We start from the raw sequence: 20,387 nt of genomic DNA on the forward strand, positions 1-20,387 counted from the left end.
GCGGGCGGAAGCGGTCGTAGGTGGACAATCTTTCAGTGGCGGGCTTGGATCCGAGGAGGTCGGCGTCTAATCTGCGCGCGCGTCGATTTCCAGCATGGTGGAGCTTGCCGGCGGCGCTCGTGGCAGCTTCTCGTCCTAAATTTCGTGAGCCCGAGGGAGCCCGCGTTCGAGATTAACTGGGCTGATTTACGCGACTCTGCGGGCGGCCCGCTCCCACTTGCACTTCGTCAAAGAATAAACCTCCTCCGGCTGTCAGGTATAGGGGGGGCGCCGCCGCCGGTTCCGGCTGCCGGTGCGACCTCTCCACCCTCTCTGCTTCCCCGCGCGCGAGTAAGTCGCCGCGGGCCGCCTCCGCCGCCGCTGCTGCTGCTTCTCCTAGATCTCTGCCGGCCGCTGCTGCTGCTTCTTCGGCCTCAATCATGGCTCCGCATTACCAAGCTACTACACTGATTGCTTCCCCATCCTATCCAAATGCCATCACCTGGTCAAGTGAGAACTTGGTGGCTGTTGCTTCTGGCCACATCGTCACTATCCTGGTATGTGTGATTTCATCACCCTATCATACTTGCCCTCACCTTCACCATCAGGCACTATGACAATTAATCTATTGGATTGACCTTGCATTCCTCTTGTATTTTCACTTTAGAACCCGGCCGCACTTGATGGGCCTCGAGGACTTGTTGTGCTTGGCCCTAGCAATCCTTTTCCCATAGGTGCGGTTAACAGGGAAGGTACGTCTCAAGCTAAATGCAGGCATTATGCTATGTTCCTTTATATATATAGTACATGTTGGTAGAATACTCATGCAGTTTGGTAAGCGCAACTAAGTGGAATAGGGATTCGATCTTGAGTAACATACTTAGAATTCTTGCTTTAATTTGTATAGACAATATTAAAGATTCAGTTCACTTATAATTTAATCAAAAGTTCGTTAACATTGATATTGTAGGGAGACTATAATAGGATAGTATGTTATTCAAAAGAAGTGAAAAGACCACTCATCCGGGACTACTATTTTGATGTAATTTAAGAAGTCGGCTACTTTGCGACAACTGAAAAATAACAATTCTTGCTATTTTTGAAATGTTATCTATATTTGCAGATCTACTTGAACCATGTTTAGTGCCAACATGCTTATCACGTGATACTGAACCATGTGCACGGTCAGTTTCATGGTCTCAGCAAGGATTTGCTCCTAATTCTGGGTATGGGCTTCTGACTGATATGTGATGTTCCTCCTATGCATCTTGTCGCCTAACATTTTTTGTCCATATCACTATTTCAGTTGTTTGCTAGCTGTTTGTAGTGGTGATGGGCGTGTGAATCTTTACCGCCCGCCAATTTTTGAATTTGGTGATAACTGGGTTAAGGTAAGCCCGTTTGGCTATTGCATATTTAATTTGGTTCATAGACAATCTCGATTTGCATAAGTCGTTCATATTAAGACAGATGGAGTTTGAATGGATACCCGCCACATTTCTGTTTGGTCTTCATACTTGGGACCAAAGATTGAATGACCCATATGCATATGTGCCTATAATTTATTCGTCAATATTTGGAAATATTATTTGGGACTTGGAAGTCAGAATGAGCTCACCGTTAGCAGCTTCATATATTTAGTACCTTTTTCATCTGTTACAAACAAAAGAAAGTTGAACTTTACAATTTTGAACTGTAATTTTACCCTTTTGTTCTACTAAATTGCGTACAAGTTTGCTCTTGCCATAGATTAATTTCTTGTTTTCATTTCATTTTTTCGTCCGTCATTTTTGCTCATCAGTTATAAACTATTTTTTAGGTTGCAGATATATCTCAACTGTTGTTTAACTATTACCAAAGCATTAACTTCCGAGAAGATGATGGTCCAATTTCGTTTCCTCTGGTATTCTCCCTTCCACTTGAGCACTGAGTTTTTTCCTGATTATTGTACAATTTTGTTAATAGTTTCTCTCATACATTAGGAAGCGGCAAATAATGAGCAAGCTCCTCAGGTATGCTTCCTTCCACTCGAGCACTGAGGTTTTCTTGATTATCATAGAACATTGTCATAAAAAGTTCTTTCATATATTAGGAAAAGTTAAATAGCGAGCATGGACATGACACAGGATATGCTGGTGAATTGCAAGAACCTCTTTCTTGCAAGGTTCTTGGAAGGAGAAAAAGGAAACCAACAAGGTGCATCGTACTTTCTATTAAATCATCAACACTTTTCACTGAAAAACATAGCCAAGTTTTGAAATAACAGGATAGCCAAAAGGGTTCTAGTTCAAGAAAAGCTTATAAGATTGACTCACATGCCTTTGTGACTCGATGACGGGAAAAGATTTGGGTGTCAACACAGTTCTAGATCAGATCAAGCAACTCCAGAGAAATATGTGTTTGGAAGTTTACTCTCAGCCTCTGACTTGAATCAGCACTTGTTTTCTGGGAGAGATTGTACCTTCATTATTTTTAACTGTTTCTTTCTGAATGAAGTCAATGAAAGAGAGGTCAATCGAGTTGAAGATGCACAACATTGCTAAAATCCATTAGTTATTATCTGGAGTGCTGAGTATTGATATATAAGTTTTATCTAGAACACATAAATAAGCGGTGTATGCTTGATATATAAGTTATTATCTGGAGTGTTGAGTATTGTTTACCGCATTTTGGTAATTTTAGGAAAATTTGGCATCCATTTGTTCATCACCAATCTGATATGGAACTTCGGTTGGATTTCTTTCAATTGGATCTTCAGTTCATTTTTGTCTGCAAACTTGGGCCAAAACATGGGGTTCATGACCAATTTTTTTACTGGCAAACAATGGAATGGTTTGTGTATGGCATGAACCAAACATCCCCTCCTACCCGTCTGACCCTCTTAAGCTGATTTGTTTTATTTCCATGTAAGGCCAACATTCTTGGTGGCCTGTCCAGCATTCATATACTGTGCCTGAATTTATCTGAAGTAGGTGTTAATTGATGTAGATTTGAAGGCTATGTTTATGATGAGGATGAAGATGGTTTAGGTGCTTCAAAGGATGCAGACTTCTCTCCGAATCCATGTTCTAGGTTATCCAAGGGATTTATGAAAAAGGTAGGTTCCTACATGTTGACCTGTAGGCAAACTTTTCAGTTTAACTCGATTTATTTTTAACTCACAGAAGAAAATTATGTTACCTCTTAACAAAGGATTACCCAACTATCTTGCAAGGATGATCTATTTCATAACTTGTATCACATGATTCTTTATTTGGCACTGGATTTAACTTTGCCCCTTGTGATTCCAGATTGTCAAGCCTGTGCATGAAATGGCTGTCGTAATTGGGGAAGGTGGATTACAAAATACCAAAGAAGCACTCTCTTGCAATGGAGAAAACAAGCTTGTTCCTCTTATCACAGCAAAACAATATGCACGTCGGAATGCACATTTATTTTCCCTCGTAGTTGCGTGGTCGCCAGTTTCGCCGTCACACGACACTACTCATTGGTGCATTCTTGCTGTTGGATCAAAGTCTGGGGATGTTTCATTTTGGAAAATACATAAGCCTGAGCACTACACAATAGATGTTGGTACTGTTAACAGAGATCCAATATTTGTTGGGGTTCTCCAAGCTCATATTTCGGGGGTTTGTGCCATGAGCTGGGAAGTTACCTGTGCAAGCTCTTCAAAGTCCTCATTGCTTTTAGCAACTGGATGCTTGGATGGAAGGTGGGCACGGTTATGCTTATTCGTTATCAACTTTACATTTCATTGAGCTATTACCCACTGATGACATGATGAAAAGGATAACTCTACTATTAATAAATTGGAAACAAGATTATTTTGCTATTTCGGAACAAGGTCCAGGACGCTACATTGGCATTATAGAAACTGTGGGCATAATGCTTTTCCATAATTTTTCCAGTGTGAAGATATGGTCAGGTGATATGAAAGGATTAAATCAATGTACTGATGTAAAAGAAGTGCCATTTTCATTACTGGCAGAGGTACATATTAAACAGCACGTGTGCCTATGATTATATTTCTTATGCATATAAGTAGATACTTGATACTAAATGATGCAACATTCAAAGAATATAGGCATGTCTGTCTACAGTTTTTTTTCTTGCTTCTCTAGTATATTCTCAATTCCAAATGTTCCTCTGTTCAGGTCACCACTAATTCATCAGCTCCAGTCTCTTCAATTTCATTGTCCGCGCCAGCTCAGCCTCGAGATGAGGTTAATTTGGCAATTGGAAGGGTATCTGGGTCACTGGAAACATGGAAATTGGACCTATGCAACAACAAAATTGAGAATAGCAGTGCATGTCATGCACATGACCGAGTGGTAAAATTTCATTGTAATTGAAGGTCTTTTCTCTCCAATAAAATACAACTAATTATCAACATTACCATAGGTGACAGGTTTGTCATGGGGTTTTGATGGCCACAGTTTATACAGCTGCAGTCAGGTGCATTAACTTGTCGCAACTCTATTTGATTAATTCTTTCTGATTGTGGTTGGGTAAAAAATCTTGAAATTGGGTCCTCTGCTACCCTAGCCATGCCCTTTTCGGTCCCTGAGCTCCAACAGGGTGCAGCTACTCCCTACAATCCAAACTCCTAACAGTTTTTTATGATGGTAATATGGGCTATATATGTTGGGCTGATGGTTAAAATTACTGAAACCACTCCAAATGTACTAGAATTAACAACTTAATTATGAGATATATAAGGATGTCAACTTGCAATACCTTTAGAATATCAAGATCCATGCCAGAGCATCAGATGTTGCTATGGCATATGTATGTCACGATGTCGGTGTTTCTCTTGGTGTACCACTAGAACTTGTTGGAGTAATGGGGAACTTCATTCCATTAGCTGAATCTTTAAGAGATGAGTGAAAAGGTAACCGGAGCATTGGGACCTATGTTGAAAATTACTAAAGCTAAAGGGCTAGTTAACCACTTGACCTAGTTATGGACAATTAGTCAATGACTATAATCTTTGTCCTTTAACATATGTTGTTCTAGTGCCGATGGCTATGTACTACTGTGCTTATGCTGATACCTTTTGATACTTCCATCCAAGTTTGTTGTACTAATTGATAAAACTTTACGAGTCCTACTTTTAGTAACTCCTGTCTCCATGTTCTTGCACCTAACTGTGTATTGTTATTTTGTGTTATCTTGAACCTTGTTTCCCATGATGATTCTTTATGTTTTCCATCTTTATCAGGATAATTCTGCACGCTGTTGGATCTTAGAAAAAAATCAACTTGAAGAAGTTCCTGTGTACACAAATTTCCCAGAGCTAAAAGAATCAACCGATGTAAAACTGAAACTCGACCTTTTTGACCTTCCCCTTTTTAATGATTGCGTGAGTTTGTATCTTTCTGATCGGCATCTGTAATTTCATGCAGCTCTCAGTAGTATCTGATCGATGCTTTGGTCTTACACTTGCACCTGGAGAATTAATGATTGCTGTGGTATGCTTTAAGTTATTCTTTAAATCTGACATGTGTGGCCCAACTGTAGTCTTTGCACTTGAGCTCATGCACATAAGCTACAAAATTTGATGGAGATTGTCTATTTCAGGTCCGCAGCTTGGATCCGAATATGCTAGATCCGATGTATCAAGCCAGGTATCTTAGTTACGAGCCCACTGTGGGAAGTACTGGAGTTTTATAATAGAAATGTTCATGTATTGGAAAGTCCATCATCATGGTAACACTTTTGTTAACAAAACCAACAGGACACAAAAGGCAGTGGTTGAGTTCATTTGGATTGGTGGTCAGTTCCTTGGCATTGCACTACACAAGAACATTCATATCTCCAGCGAACAGTCCGTGCTGTTATCTGATACTAACTTCTTATGGTGGGGATCCAACATTTTTTGGTCATTGAAGAAATATGAAAAAGGTGAAACGGGGCTTGTATTATGGGATGTCATAGCTGCTTTACGAGTGCTCAAGAAATCCTCACCAATATTTCTGGAGACATTACTACATAATTGGGTCTTGGATTTGTTTTCAAATGATCAACAGCGTGTTTCTTTCGATATCCTGTATCAGTCTAGAAATGACATGATGTCCAAGGTCAGCTCGCGGAAGCTACACTTGCTGAATATCATTTGTAGGAAAGTAATGCTTAGCGATAATGCACAATATTCTCCTGGTGGAGAAAACAGCACTAGCGTGTCAACTGATTTATGGAACAATCTTCTAGTGAGCAGCGAAAGAGAGCTACGAGAGAGGCTAGTGGCTTTCACTTTTGCTGCAGTTTTGAATCGACTATCATATTTTCAAAAGGGCACCTGTGCTGAAAACATGTGGTTTCCTGTTGGAGTTGCCCAAATGTATACTTGGTTGTCTATGAACAATGGAAAAGTGCATAATCAGCTTAAGTCTCTCCGTTCGACAATTAAGGGTCTTCGAAGCAGGTATTTTTTTTGGTAAAGTTATTCATGATCCATCATGGCCAATTTCATTCCTGCAAGGACCAAAAGATTTTGTTTGTTCTTTCAGTTCGTTTAAACAAAGTACTGGTGTTTTTTAATTGTTCTCCTCTTGCAGGATTTCTTCTGTGTGTGAATACTCAGTTGAAGAATCCTGCACCTATTGCTCTGCACCAGTCTATTTCGAGTCACCTGATGTAGCCTTGTGTGGAAGTGGCGATCCTGTTACTTCTCCCGCAGAAAGGCACAAGTTGTCAAGATGCACGGCATCGATGCGCTTATGCTCTGTTCTGCAACCAATCTGGTACTGTGTGTGTTGTGAAGGAATGGTTGACAAGCTGGTTCCGGGGACCTTCTTCACAATGACGACACCCCCTTTGCAGGTGAACCATGATGGTGAATTGCTTTATTCAGCACCTGTTGTTCCACTTTGCCCCTTCTGCGGCATACTGCTGCAGAGGTTGATGCCAGAGTTCCTGCTCTCCGTCTCCCCAGTGTAGAAGCTAGTGAGAATTTGCTGCTCAAGTGCATGTCAATTCTGTCTTCTTTTGCAGTATTGTACATATGTTCGTTCTAGAGGTTGTTCGTGATCCTGTCAAAAAGGATTCTTATGATAAGCATGGAAAGGAACGTCATCCCGAGTAAGTCCTGAAATTGTTTATCAGTTTGTATTGAAATATTAAGCTCCAAACACCCTCTCAACACACAATTAGGATTTTTTTTTGCAGAGTATGCAATGACCAGAAACGATCTGAGCTTTGTCTTGCATATATAGCATGCACAGTGTATTAGCTAATAGGCCTGCTGTTAAAACTTCTTTTTACAGCAAAGCACTTTTTTTTATTAATTTTCAATAATGTCATCATGTATCAAAAGAGGTACAATACTAGGGGGAGGATCCTCCATCCAACCAATAGGTGGGGATCGTTTAGCTAAACTAGCTAATTCATGAGCAACGGCATTTGCATCGCGGGGGCAATGCTCACAAATGACCTTCACAAAATCTCTTGTTAAATGATAGCGGTCACTATATAGCTGCAGCTGGACTCGCAGATTGCCCGCTGTCTACCATTGCTTGAATAACCAGCATGTCCCCGCTCACTGTTATACGATTACATTCTGCTGATTGTCTCAAAGCAGACCAAACAGGAGAGCTATTGCTATTGACTGATGTACGTCGGCAAACCAATCTATTTTTTTTTTGTTCCCCCTGCGATGAACCTTCCTTTCGAGACACAAACAGGTCATGGTAAAAGGAAGCATCAACATTCAATTTCACAACAAAGCCTGGAGGTGGACAGCTCCATCCTGGGCGAGTAATTCCAGTTTCACAAAGCCTGTAGGTGGGTAGCTCCATCCGTGGCGAGTAATTCAACCATTTGGCATCCATTCAGTTTTAGAGAAATTTTACACAAAAAACATTGATAATTGATAGACATAGCTGGGTTAGCCGGTGTTTGAACATCCTGGGCGAGTAATTCCAGTTTCACAAAGCCTGTAGGTGGGTAGCTCCATCCGTGGCGAGTAATTCAACCATTTGGCATCCATTCAGTTTTAGAGAAATTTTACACAAAAAACATTGATAATTGATAGACATAGCTGGGTTAGCCGGTGTTGAACTGGTTCATGGCCGTTAAAACGTTTAGTTGATTGTGCCACTGATATTATATAACGGTATTTAAGGGATAAGATTTATACCTCTTGCTTGGCTTGATGCTGTGTCCATTCCATAACTGAATCTAACTAAAACTTATTTCCTAATCTACACCTATAACAATAAAGGGATTCACCTCTTTTGCTCTTCCACTAAAATCACATAATACATCAAAATTATCATTGTGTGATACCGACATGCGGGCCAATCATGCCATAGACACAACAGCTGCTCAAACTAACCTTGTTAATGGCGATGATGGTTTCCTACGCAGAGTTAGGCAAGACGCCTCGTCCCCGTTGTGGCTCGCCACACAGTGGTGTGGCGTTAATGCCCACAATCGCTCGTTCTCGCGCTTTCTAAGAGCTTCTTGCCTCTGTTTCCCGCCCAGTGCTTCGGCTATAAAACTCAGCCACTATGCCACAACCCAAGCCACACTCACTCCTTGCCGCTTTGATCCTGCCTCACTTGCAACAATATGCCTCGTTGCCTTCCAACCACCTACGCTATGTTCGGTCACCTAGTCCCGCCGCTGGAGCTGGACCCAGACTCACAGACGCCGGAACATAACCTGCCGCCTTCGGATGACGCCAACTCATCTAACTACGACGAGTTTGGCGAGGAGGATGAGTTGGAAGCGATTCGGGAGGCAAAGGAGGAGAAGGCGCATTGGGAAGACAAGCCGACGGACCCGGAGGAGGTTGCGATGCCCACCTCCTACGAGATGGTGCGCTGGGAGAGGAATGCCACCCGAGCTCTCGAGTAGGCCGACGCGGCCCTTGTGGAACGTGTCATGGGCATCTCTTGCAAGAGGCTGCCAATGGAGGAGGCCGCTTGTCTGCTTATGGCCTTAAGTAAAAAATTTAAAATTTGACCAAAGTTATGCAAAAGAGGATCAACACATATGACATCATATTACTAAATTAAATATTTCAAAACTGAGAAAGTGATACTCCCTCCGGTCCAAAAAGTAGGGTGTAGACTTATGAGCATAGGTATCAAGACAAAATGAGTCTACAACATAATAAATGACACAATGCATGACACCACATATAAGTACTACCCACTATAAAGGTAGTAACCTAGACTAGTAACATGACATATGTTACTAATCTAAGTTACTTCCCACTATGACCAGCCTAAAGGGTATACTAGGAAAGAGCTGACCAAACTGCAATGTACGCCTTCATTCTTGGAAGATTTTTGGAAAATCTGTGCGCCTTCTTTTGAACCGGAGGGAGTACTAATTTAGTGTAATAAATGTGGCTTCATTTTGAATAAAGTTGATCAAATTTAAGGGAGTTTGACTTAAAATAAAGTAAAAGGTAGAAATACATTACCGATGAAAATGAGAGAGTAAAGGTTCGGCGGGCCGCTTGAAACCAAGGCGTCAGGGAGGTTTTTTCGTTTTTCATGGAGAGAAGAAGGTCTATGGAGGATAAGAGCAAGTATAGTAAGTCCTAGTCAATTGGCTATAAGGATTAAAATAATATATTGTTGCTTAGTTGGAGGAGAGAGGAGAGGAGAGAGAAGAGAAGTGGGCTCTTATGCAAGAGCTAGCTCTAGCACGTGCTCCTAGGCACTATGTAAGAGTGAATGGTGGGTCATGCACTAATAAAGTAGTACAATTTTATAGCTCATTATTGGTTGGCTCTAAGATGACTATAGATGACATGACACTTGGCTTATAGCCAACAGTTAGCTGTACTATTATACGAACCGGTACGGTGCCAAGGGAACCCAGGAGGCGGCGGAAAAAAGGCAAAAAACCCATCTAGGGTTCCGTCCTCCTCGCCGGCGATACTGCCGGTCTGCTCCGCCTCCGGTGGCCTTCGGGCATTGGAGGTGTGGTGGACCACGGTCCCTCGTCGGCGGGGAGTTTCTGTTCTTAATTTAGTTTGCTTTTCAGTCTCTTTTTTGGGATGGTGAGGCGGCGGCTACATCCTGAAGTCAGAATAAGGTCCTCCCCGCCATATCCTCGCTCCGGTGGTGCATCTAGCGCTGTCGGAGGGCGCGTGGAGTTGTGTGCCCATCGGATCTGCTGGGATCCGGTCGGTTTTCATGTTTGTTGGTGTGGTTTCATGATAGTCTCTTCCGATCTACGGTTGTCATCATTGGCGATGGTTGTTGCTCTGGTGCGCTGGTCCTTTGGGACCTTAGCACGACGACTTCCCGTCTGTCTACTATAACAAACTCTACTACGATAAGCTTTGCCTGACTCCGGCGATGGAGGGGCGAGGACAGCGGCGCGCCTTCGGCTCGTGCTAGTGTTTGTAGTCGTCGCTAGGTGGTCCGAATACCAATTTGTAATTTTCTTTACTTTTTGGGTTATTTGTACTACTGTTGATGATTATTAATAGATCGGTGGATTTCTCGCAAAAAAAAGAAAAAACAGTTAGCTCTATTGAATTGCGGAGAGCCGTAAATCCATCGGAAAAGATGAAAGTAGCCTACCGGCGAAGGATGGGATTGTGCCCACACCCGTGAAAGCAGAAGATTCCCCTGCCGCTTTGTCTGACGCGGAACCAAACGGCCATAGTCCTGAGTCCTCCATCTTCTTCCTTGAGTCAAAAAGCGCCCCCCAAAGCGGCCAAGCACCAAAACCTTCGCTCATAAGTCATACCAGATCAAACCCCACGCGCGCACAACACATACTCACCCGTGCGCCTCCGCAGCAGCTCAATCCTCGCACACGCCTTGCCCCCCATTACGCCCCACCCCAAAATCTCGCCCGTCACCACCATGAATGGCTCCGCCGCGGCGGCCACCGCCGCCGCCGCCGCCGTCGCGCCTCCCTCTACGCGCCACCCAGGAATCTCGTCAGACACCACCATGGACGACTCCGCTGCCGCCGAAGAGCACCTTCCGAAGAGCAGTCCTGTACAAACAGTTTATACAGAAGGAGAAGTTTCTGTCCTCAAGAAGGCAGTTTGCCTTAAGGCCTGCCGAGAATTACACGCCATCGGCGCCCTGACAGATTCTCTGTTACCAGAACTAGGTGTTCCATGGGAAGAAGAACCCGACATTGGTATGCTTATTGATGATGAATTCGACTAAAACTAATTCATTTGGTACAATATTTGTAACTTTCTATTCTGATTGATTATACATGTGAGTAGTTTTGTATGCAGTTGTGATGGTTGATTATGTAGCTTGGATTAATTTATTTTGTTAGTTGTGATAGTACAAATTTGTAGTGTTGGGCACATACTCTTTTCTGACAGCCAAAGAGGGTCCCAGAATAGAGTTGGGAATGTTGAGTCAATCTCGTTTGAAAACTTATTTTCCTTGTCTCCTTGCAGTTTTGTTGTTCAATTTGAATGAATACATTACATGCAGTTGGAAATCTGGAATGATATTCTGTATTAACATTGGTTTAATGATCCTCTTGTAGTTGTTGAGAAATACCAACACGAGCAGCCTGACTACTATCCAGAAGAATTTGTGGACAACTGGTTCTCGTTTTCCCGTCTTGGCATATATTATTGCTATAAGATTTCACTGGAAGGATATTTTAAAACAACCGCTTCTCCAACTGACATACTTTTAGTGGTGAAATGTGATTTGGGACCTGACTTTGTATCTAGCTCATTTAAATTGTGTGGTGCGCAAGACTATGTCAATGTTGCCATTAAATACGCAGGAATAATTCATCTAAACCAAGAACAGGCAAGTTTTGGCTAATATCTGTCTAGTTCGGTACTCATCATGTAATTATTATAGTCTTACTCTCTCTCATCAGCATACTTTTGTGTGTGCTAGTCTGCATGATGAAAACAAAATATTTGTTTCTTCAGGTAACTATGGCTCGAAGATTTCAGGCAACTGTTCTTTCTTTGCTTATTAATAAAGACCAGTCTGAAGGCATCGATGCTATTAAATACTTCCATGAAATGGAAGTGACCATGGGAATTGTATACCTACTGCTACCCTTAGTTTCTGGTAAAGTTGATTGGTGCAGTATCAAGTTCTCCGCCTCCCAAGTATATGAAGCTAGCAACAAAGATACAAAACACTGCCATTCTTGTAAAGAGGTTGATTTACTGCAGACAAAAGATGGTCCTCTGTGCAGGTGTATGCTTAAAAATTCTATTGTCTGTACCCCTCATAATATGGAATTGTATGCTGTTACTGGGTTCCTTGAGTTAAATGCCACATCCCAACTGCATCTACGTGATGGGAGTGCCGTTACCTACATAACCTATTTCAAGACTAGGTATAAGTTTGTCCTTTCAGTTTTAATCTGTATGCACCTGCTCCTAAGCTATCTACATTTGTATCTGTATGTACTCATTGTTTGCTTTTCCAGGTATGGTCTCGGCTTAACACATAAAAATCAGCCCTTATTGGCTGCCAGTAAACTTGTTGAAGTACGCAACTTCCTCCACAAGCGCCATTATTATGAAAATAAAAAAGGTTTCATTCTAGCTTGCTGCAAATATAGTTTTTGACTCTGTTATGATTTACTAGCACAAATACCCGTGCGTTGCTACGGCCTAACAAACGTAAACTAATTAAACGGATCATAATTCAACATCAAGTGTCTAAAAACAAATTCTCGATGAGACTACCATACCATTCCAGTTCACCAGATTGAACTTGTCAACCTTCCTGATTCTTTGGGGGTAGATTATGATAATTAGATTTAATAATATCTTGACAAACATGAATCTAGGCATCTCAAGCTAGCATGACATAAATATAATTAAAATAAAAGAATTCTCGTAGGCTAAGGTCAAAGTCCAACGTAGAGCACTGCCTAGCTTAGCCGCTTGCCACATGCAATTCTTCTTCAGATGTGAGGCTGCCCGACGATGGACGAGAATTGCCTAATTTTCTGTACTTTTAGGAAGTAGATATTACTCTTGTCTAGTTCTATAGCAACATCATATGAAGGTGTAGTCCTAGCGGGGCGTCGGTAAGGTCGTACCTGATGAGGCGTAGACGCCGACAATGGTGGCACCTCTCGCCGAGCTCGACGAAGATAAAGGAGGCCACCGACGACGGCCACGGAGCTGTGTCAATGCCAATGCTGTGGTAGCACCAGTAGTTCATGAAAACTGCATATAAACAATTCAAACATGTACAACAACTTAGCTAAGGAAAAACAATATGGTTTACTCAAATCCGCGCTGAGCTCTAGAAGCTTCTGGAAGACCTGAAAGAAAGAGACCAATGCACTGAATCAATCCCTCAATCAAAGGTCGACCTGGCACACATCAATGGGTACAGATTGATGAGCAGGCATCCTATCCAACCTTGACACTCGTTGGAGACGTAAAATCATGTGAAGGAGATTTTTTTTTGGAGTCGATGCATACCTGCACTTAAGGTATATGTGTAGATGTGTCATATGCACTGCTTGGTGCTATACTTGCCGCAAGACACCAGAGATCCAAAATCCATGACAAAATTTACGATAGATTTCAGAAATAAGAAGAAAGTACACATAGGGAGATTAGATCCGGCATAAGGTGCACGTTGCACCTAGCGCCATGCATACATTGCAGGCTGAGTCTGCACCAATCGCTTGCCATCTCTTTATTCTCCACTGCCTGAGAAGACATCGAGTCCAATTAAAAGAAACAGATCGAGTCCTCGGCTAATCTGATCTCCGGAACGAGATAATCCAGGATCTAATATAGCGCAGCACAACCAGGCCCAGCCACCGGCTTCACCTCCAGCAGCAAAAGCGCTCTCGAGACCAGGCTCCACCGCCTCCTTTCTCTTCTCACGGAATCCGGTCGGGGGAAGGGTTGGTATGGCCGCCTGTTCCCTGGCGGCGGAGTGACGGCCGCGGGACACCGCGGCGCGCATGTTGAAGAAGGGAGGTCGGACGGGACAGATGTCAATCACGACCGGGCGCACGGCGGGCGGCTATGTCGCCGGAGTAGCGGGGTCGAGAACAGGAGGTTGGCGGCGCGAGCGAGAGGATGCGATGCGCAACTCGATTGAACGTACTGTGAGAACGAATCAGCAGGCGACTCTCCATGCCCTCTCTTTCTCTGATGCGCCGGTGACCTCCTCTCTTCCCGAGCTCATCCTGAGCCGCTGCTCCTCTCCCATGGCCGTAAGAAGGGAGGATTGGCCAGGTGCGCCGTAGTAGATCGATGTGCGGGCGTGTATGGTTGCGCGGTACAAAAAACGAAGGAGAGCGCGACCGGTATTTGACTAAGGCGGTGGCAGTTGCTGTAAATTTGACCGAAAGATAAGGATAGTTTAAAAACGGACGAAAATTCTGGGGAGAAACCTTCCTTCCTTTATTAGTAGGTATAGATTTGAAGCTTGTGTTGAGTTAATCTTTTCTGGTCAAACCCTGGAGGCCAAGTCTGCGGTTTCTTATCATCTATAAGTATGATCTGATAAGTAACTTCTTTTTATATTTGAGAAGCCTTCAAGTGTTTTTAACCTTCAACTTTGGATGTGGTCATGCTGTCAAATCAGTGTGTAGTACAGACCCATCTGGGATTTCTGTACAGCCAACTCTTGCTTGACAGCGAACCTATTCTTTTGTTTTTTTTTGCAGCTAGTATGTTCGAATTTAATATTATATTAATCCTTAATTTCATTACAAATATATAATACATGAAGTATGCTATGAACTTCATCTACATTTTAGTTTAATTTATAATTAAATTTGTACGTCAAACTGCCAGTGCTCACTAGTTGTACCGTGAGAACCTCTTTTTATACAAACACTATTGCACCACAATTGTGGAACATCCATGCCATCCACCGTTCTTCCACCAGCAGTGCACTCACCGCAGGCAGAAGAACCACATCCATGCCATCCGCGTCGAGGGACAGACGCTAACTGACCACGCTGACATTGCTGCAGCCGCGTTCCTGCACTACGATGGCTTGCTGGGCACGGATGTTGCTCGCGACTGCACGCTTGACTTTGCGCACCTGATCGAGCCCGCTGCTGGACTGGACGCTCTCGAGGCTCCCTTCTCCGCCGACGAAATCTGGAACGCTGTGAAGCGCATGCCTGCCCGCAAGGCGCCGGGGCCTGATGGGTTCACCGCCGAATTCCTTCGTCCGTGTTGGAACATCGTCAAGCAGGACGTTGTGGACGTGTTCCAGCAGCTCTACGACCTGCGCGGCCGAGGCTTTCACCGCCTAACCCAAGCCCTGATGATGCTGTTCCCTAAGCGCGCTGACGCGACCGCCCTGGGTGACTACAGGCCCATCAGCCTCATCCATCTGATTGCCAAGCTCTTCGCGAAGACGCTGTCGCTGCGCCTGGCACCGCGCCTTGACGAGCTCGCCAGCACAAACCAGAACGCGCTCATCAGCGGCCGTAGCCTGCACGACAACTTCATCCTGGTGAAGCAGTCCGCCCGCCTCCTACATCAGCTCGGAGCACCATGTGTCCTCCTCAAGCTGGATCTTGCGCACGCATTCTACTCCATCTAGTGGCCCTTCCTCTTCGAAGCGCTACGGCAATATGGTTTCGGGGACTGCTTCCTGGAATGGCTGGTGATCCTGCTCTCCTCTGCCAGCACAAGGGTTCTGATCAACGGCGAGCCTGGGCCGCCTATCTGGCACCAGCGCGGACTCCGGCAGGGCGACCCGCTCTTGCCGCAGCTATTTGTCCTTGGCATCGACGCCCTTGGCCGCCTTGTTCAGCGTGCGATCCACTCCGACATTCTGCAGCAGCTGCACGGCGCAGCATCCCGGCGTTCTCACTCTACGCCGACAACGTGGTCATGTTCTGCTGCCCCACGATGGAGGATGTGGTGGCCGTGCGCGAGATCCTGCGGCTATTTGGCCGCGCGTCTGGGCTGCAGGTCAACTTTGCGAAAAGCTCCGCCACGCTCATACGCTGTGACCAGAACGCCGCCACGCCGGTGCTCCAGGAGCTTGATTGCCCCATCGTCGAGTTGCCCATCACCTACCTCGGCATCCCGCTTACCTTACGGCGACCAACTGCTGCGCAGATGCAACCCCTGGTTGAGCGTGCTGCTGTCGGTTTGCCCACCTGGAAGGCGAAGCTCATGACCAAGGCAGGGCGGGTGGCACTGGTTAAATCGGTGATCAGTGCCATCCCGATACACCAACAACTCGTGCTAGGGCCTCCCAAGAAGACCCTAAAGCTCATCGACAAAATCAAAAGGGGATTCCTCTAGGAGGGGAAAAGGGAAGCCAAGGGCGGCAACTGCCATGTCAACTGGAAGCGGGTGTGCAGGCCATCGCGTACGGTGGCCTGGGCGTGCCCGATCTGGAGCGCACTGGCCGCCTTGCCATGCGCCTATGCTGGCTTTGGTTCTCCCGCACTGATAACCGGCGAGCATGGAACGACCTGGACCTGCAGTTCACGGACGACGAGCGTGCGCTGTTCTTTGCCTCCACCACCATGGCGGTAGGGAATGGCCAAAAGTCAAGCGCCGGCGCAAAATCAGGACTGTCGCCCAAGGGCTGCAGGGGAACAGCTGGGCTCAGGACATCCATGGCATCCTTGGCGTGCACGAGATTGGGTAATACCTGACGCTCTGGACGGCCGTCGCGCGCACGACGCTGTCCCAGGAGCCCAATGGCTTATCTGGAAGTGGGCTGACAGTGGTACCTACACTGCCAAGTCTTGCTACCAGGCACAGTTTCATGGCTCGACCGCGTCCAGCTCCTGGAAGCTCACGTGGAAGACATGGGCGCCGCCGCGAGTCAAGTTCTTCTGCTGGCTTGCGTGCATGGATCGGTGCTTGCTGTGTGATCAGATTCTGGAGACCATGCACCACCTCATCCTCGCTTGCCCTTTCTCCCGGCAGGTTTGGCACGAGGTGCTGGCTCGCCTGCGCATGACCTGCCAGCCCCCCAACGACGGCGACACCTCCCTTGATGACTGGTGGCGCAAGGCAAGGCAACTAACCCCGAAGCCCTTGCGCAAAGGACTAGACTCCATCACCCTGCTCACACCATGGCTGATCTGTAAGCACTGCAACTCGTGTGTCTTCGACAGAGCCCGGCCCTCGGTTCGTGATCTGGTGAAGGCCATTTTTGACGAGGCGCTTTGTGGGCTAGAGCTGGCGCGAAAGGCGTAAGGGTAGTCTTGCCGACGACTTGGGACGTGCACTGATGTATTTCCATACCTGTATCTTGCCTCCTAGGAGGACTATAAAACACTATCTTTTCAATGAAATGAAACGCAAGTCTTTTGCGTTTTCTCGAAAACAAAAACAATTGTGGAACATTTCTCATGCTGTTCCATTTAATATTTGTTTGCCTTTTGCAGTATGATTTTTCTGCTTTATTATACATATTCTCATTAACTTGTTGATGTGTTATTATCTGCTGCCATAATTCTTGTTTAATTGGACATATCTCAAAATAGTTTTTAATAACGGTAATTATCATTCTTCTCAAGATTTAATAATTGTATGTGGGAAGAATTTGGCATGGAGCTTAGCCTCTTTCGATAAGGCTTCTTAGAGAAGTTGGTAGAGAATGGATTCAGCCTTCACTATTGTCAGAAGCAGTAGAGAAGGCGCCCCCTATGGGAAGTTGACATGCATCTTGGTCTCTTTAAGCAAATGCTTAAGCCTTCCCAAATTAGGGACCTTAGGAAGCATGTAATTTTTTGCATAACTATCAATGAAACACACACAGGAGTTAGAAATATATCCTTTGACCATACTTGCAGAGTTCGTCTGTTACAGCTGTGCCCATGACTTGCTTGATCATTGTGCAGTTCATGCTTAAGCCCTCGAAGAATAGGGGCCTTATGCAGTTTACATATTCACGTAATTATCAATGGACAGGCACAAGTTCAAATATACCTTTGGTCATACTCCAGTTAGCAGAACTCGTTTGTTACAGCTGTGGCCATGACTGACTTGATCATACCTTTCCTTGTTACAGAATCTTGCAATTCATATGCTGTTGAGTTGCCACCTGAGCTCTGCAGAGTTCTGATGTCACCCGTGTCTGCTAGTACTTTGTGCAGCTTCTCGATTATTCCTTCTGTGATGTACCGCATCCAGTGTATACTTCTTTCTGCAAAGCTGAAGGTTCAGTTGGGCCCAAGAATGCAACAGTTTGTCATACCAGCTCTGAAGGTTAGATTTCCAACTATACTGCAAGTAGTCTTACATGTGAGAACGAAGCTTATATATCCCCTGTTTTTTAAGCCTTGAAAATATTTATTGTCATTGGTGTAGAAGAGGAAAAGTGGCTAACCTTTGGGGCAGCAGCCAGCAGCTGCTGTGTTCTGTCTTAGGGTTTCTTACATACTAGTCTCAGCTTATATACCATCCCAGCTTACATGTGAGAATGAAGCTTTTATATCCCCTGTTTTTGTAAGTCTTCAAAATATTTATTTTCATTGCCTCAACAACCTGTAACTCCCCCTGCGGTTGCTGCTCCCCCTGTTCTTCTGCATGGTGCTCCAACTGTTCTTCTATCCTTGGTCTCCGTGAGTACACATGAAGACCATGCTCTTCATTTGGCTTTGGCTAACTTCTACCATGTGGAAATTCTGGTACAATAAGTGGTATAGACCCAACAATCAGAGGTTGTTGTTGCTCCACCAGAGGACAGCTGCTATTGCTTGCACTGCTGCCACTTGCACTCTTCCCCTCTTGACCAGCAAAATATTCAGTGGCTGGTCAAGCCCTTCAAATATAGCACTCAAATCTGTTTTTCACCACAAAAGGGGTTAGATTCCCAGAAAGTAACATCAAGACTTACAAATGTGCGTCTCTACAAGGAACTCCAACATTTATATCCTTGCTGTAGCAGGATAGCCAATGAAGATGCACATAATAGCTCTAGGATCAAATTTTGTCACCGAGGGCCTGTGATCACGAATAAAGCAAGTGCATCCAAACACCTTGGGAGTAACCACAAACTTGTTCTCTCCTAGTAATATTCACAAGGAGATTTCATATCTAGTATTCTTGAGGTCATGCGATTGATAAGAAAAGTAGCAGTCATCACTGTCTGCCTCACTCCAGAGGAATCGTGGGACATTCATGGTATAAATTGAGGTGGAGTGTCTGAACATGATGTCTATGTAGAATATCATGATTATATAGGAACCCGCAAAACTTCTTGTTAATATATTTTGTCCCATTGGCTAATCTGAGCATTTGGACCAGCACCTTGAACTGGGTTATAACATATGCATAGAAATTCCGGAAGCAAGAAAACACTTTATCCTTATGCTTCATAAGGTACACCCAAGTTATTCTAGAATAACAGTCAATGAATGTCACAAAATACTTCATCCCACTGATAGAGGAAATAGGACATGTCTACACATTAGAAATTCAGAATGCACAAGCATAAACGGGGATATACTTCTGAGCTCCTTACTCACATAGGTGCTTCCAGTATGTTTAGCATACTCACATGCTTCACACTTAAGATTATTCTTATCAATTTCACTCGTTACATCTGGAAAGACTTTAGTCATTTTATCAAAAGCAACATGTCACATTCTACAATGATGCATCATAGCATTTTTCTCCTTCTACAGCAGTGCTGCAACTAGTGTTGAACTTCCTAGCTTGCATGATTCATCACGGTCCATGTACCAAATGCCTCTACGCCTGGTTCCGGTTCCAATCTTCTTTCCACTCAGCCTCTCGTGTATACAAAATAAATACCTATCTATCTATCATAGGTTACACGATAGTATATTTGATCAACCAGTGCACTTATAGAGAGTGAATTCACAATGCAGGCACGTGTATGATTGATGATAGCTTAAGAACAACACCAGTTCCTTTGATTGGTTGGGCTGTACCATACCATCAGCAGTTGAATTGTTTCTTGATGCATGGGAGTGGCTGCCCTAGATTTAAACTCTTCAATGCTATTAGCAACATGTTTCAGTCTTACCGTCACTAAGTAGATAAAGTGGGCGAAGTGCCCAAAACTTGCATCTGTTTGTTGCTCTCCCATCTTCACTTCACTTTGGCTTGAACTAGACTGTCCTTGCCCTTCCTTGATGTTCGCGCTAACACTCACTTGATGGTTGGAATACCCTACATTCCAGCCTCTAACTCCCCTAAAATTTCCTCGGCCATACCCCCTTCCACTGCCACAATTGTGACTTAGATGCCATTTTATTCCACAATTGTGGCAATCATGTGTCTCATGCCTATTTGACACATAGTAAGCTGGTTTAGGTACTATCTCCACTTCCTACATTTGTTTCAGCCTAGTTTCTTCTTGTGCCATGGCTGCAGTTGCCTCTTCCAGTGTAGGCAAGTGAGGAAGATGCATCAGCGCAGCCCTCCTCCCCTCAAATGCAAGATTCAGTCCATTCAAAATTTTTATCACCCTTCTATCCTCAATCCACTTCTTCACCGC

At 44.5% G+C, this 20,387-nt stretch overlaps 2 protein-coding genes across 8 annotated transcripts in view; both read left to right on the forward strand.

Moving 5' to 3' along the window:
- Positions 1–11,605, forward strand: LOC127323293 (uncharacterized). Of its 7 annotated transcripts, none has more exons than XM_071819091.1 (18): positions 1–536; positions 647–731; positions 1,103–1,205; positions 1,286–1,370; positions 1,799–1,882; positions 1,962–1,991; positions 2,072–2,175; positions 2,968–3,076; positions 3,270–3,691; positions 3,888–3,969; positions 4,134–4,310; positions 4,381–4,434; positions 5,201–5,293; positions 5,385–5,450; positions 5,560–5,606; positions 5,717–6,403; positions 6,537–6,722; positions 6,802–7,265. In XM_071819091.1, the coding sequence occupies exons 1-18, from the start codon at positions 420–422 to the stop codon at positions 6,803–6,805; spliced, it is 2,535 nt and encodes an 844-aa protein (XP_071675192.1). In that variant the 5' UTR covers positions 1–419; the 3' UTR covers positions 6,806–7,265. The 7 variants fall into 7 exon arrangements, 4 of the variants coding, with proteins under 4 accessions (XP_071675192.1, XP_071675191.1, XP_051207411.1 ...); XR_011743372.1 differs by adding an exon at positions 11,467–11,605 and having other exon boundaries at positions 3–536; positions 6,537–7,059; XR_011743370.1 differs by having other exon boundaries at positions 3–536; positions 6,537–7,059; positions 7,147–7,504.
- LOC127323294 (endoribonuclease Dicer homolog 2a) overlaps positions 10,604–20,387 on the forward strand; it is a 22,169-nt gene continuing 12,385 nt past the window's right edge. The window contains exons 1-5 of the mRNA XM_051351454.2: positions 10,604–11,100; positions 11,467–11,741; positions 11,870–12,288; positions 12,382–12,488; positions 17,931–18,127. Of these exons, the coding sequence (XP_051207414.1) occupies positions 10,815–11,100; positions 11,467–11,741; positions 11,870–12,288; positions 12,382–12,488; positions 17,931–18,127 (1,284 nt within the window). The 5' untranslated portion in view covers positions 10,604–10,814. The remainder of the gene's footprint in view (positions 11,101–11,466; positions 11,742–11,869; positions 12,289–12,381; positions 12,489–17,930; positions 18,128–20,387) is intronic.

This window comes from Lolium perenne, chromosome 4, assembly GCF_019359855.2.
Source record: "Lolium perenne isolate Kyuss_39 chromosome 4, Kyuss_2.0, whole genome shotgun sequence".
NCBI lineage: Eukaryota > Viridiplantae > Streptophyta > Magnoliopsida > Poales > Poaceae > Lolium > Lolium perenne.

Bases quoted from the DNA above. Each gene is read 5' to 3' on its own strand.
- LOC127323293 (XM_051351451.2), top strand. From the start codon at position 420: ATGGCTCCGCATTACCAAGCTACTACACTGATTGCTTCCCCATCCTAT. The intron at 3,692-3,887 runs GTGGGCACGGTT...TAATTTTTCCAG, and splicing joins ACTGGATGCTTGGATGGAAG to TGTGAAGATATGGTCAGGTG. The intron at 5,451-5,559 runs GTATGCTTTAAG...TGTCTATTTCAG, and splicing joins GAGAATTAATGATTGCTGTG to GTCCGCAGCTTGGATCCGAA.